Source organism: Monoraphidium neglectum, assembly GCF_000611645.1.
Source record: "Monoraphidium neglectum strain SAG 48.87 unplaced genomic scaffold scaffold05249, whole genome shotgun sequence".
Classification (NCBI taxonomy): domain Eukaryota; kingdom Viridiplantae; phylum Chlorophyta; class Chlorophyceae; order Sphaeropleales; family Selenastraceae; genus Monoraphidium; species Monoraphidium neglectum.
Genome location: NW_014008381.1, coordinates 3,353 through 4,034, shown reverse-complemented (window position 1 = coordinate 4,034; position 682 = coordinate 3,353). Strand labels below are relative to the sequence as shown.

Sequence of the window (682 nt, the reverse complement as noted above, 5' to 3'; positions counted from 1 at the left end):
GCCCGCGCCTGCGCTGGCCCCGGCCTTGCGCCTCTTCGCTGCCTGCTGTCCCGCCTCGTCGCCGGCGGCAGCGGCGCCCTCGCTGCCCGCCGCCGGCGGCGGCGGCGCGTCTGATGTGGCGCTGCGGTTCTGTTCCTCAAGAGCAGAAGAGGGGTCACCTTCTCTGCCCCCCGCAGCCTCTGGTGTGGCAGCCGCACTTTGGCGCCCGGCCTCACCCGCAGCGCCCGCGCCGTTTGCGGGTGATGCTGCGGGCGCCGGCGACCGCCGGCTCTTGGAGCGCACGCGTTTTTTGGAGCCGCCCGCGGGCGCGGCTTGGGCGGCGCCCCTCCCGCCGGCGGCGGCACGCGCGGCGGCCTCCGGCGCGGGCGCCGCTGCCGCGTCGAAGTCCGGGTCTTCCTGGTCTGCCGCCTCCTGGACTGCCTTCTGCTGCAGCCCCAGAGCCCGCAGCTTCTGCATTTTGAGTTCATGTGATGGGGGCCGTGAGGTGGGGTCAAAGGCTGTTGGGATGGGTCATGAGGGACAAACAGGCGTCATGGCACAGGAGCACAGGCTGCAGGAGTGCAGTCGCTTGCCGCCGGTGAGTGGGACCAAGGATTGCCCCTGAGCGCGTGCGCCGTCAGGGCTGCCCCTATTGCCTACCCATCATGCATGGGTTGTGCACGAGCGGCAGAGGCTTCGGGGG

General features: G+C 72.0%; 1 protein-coding gene across 1 annotated transcript; it reads right to left on the bottom strand.

The window, feature by feature from the left end:
- Positions 1 to 215: 215 nt before the first annotated feature.
- MNEG_15348 (hypothetical protein) lies at positions 216 to 456 on the bottom strand (the record flags this gene model as incomplete). Its single annotated transcript, XM_014036182.1, has 1 exon — positions 216 to 456. A coding segment is annotated over one exon (241 nt), but the record flags the coding sequence as incomplete, so codon positions are not given.
- Positions 457 to 682: the final 226 nt, after the last annotated feature.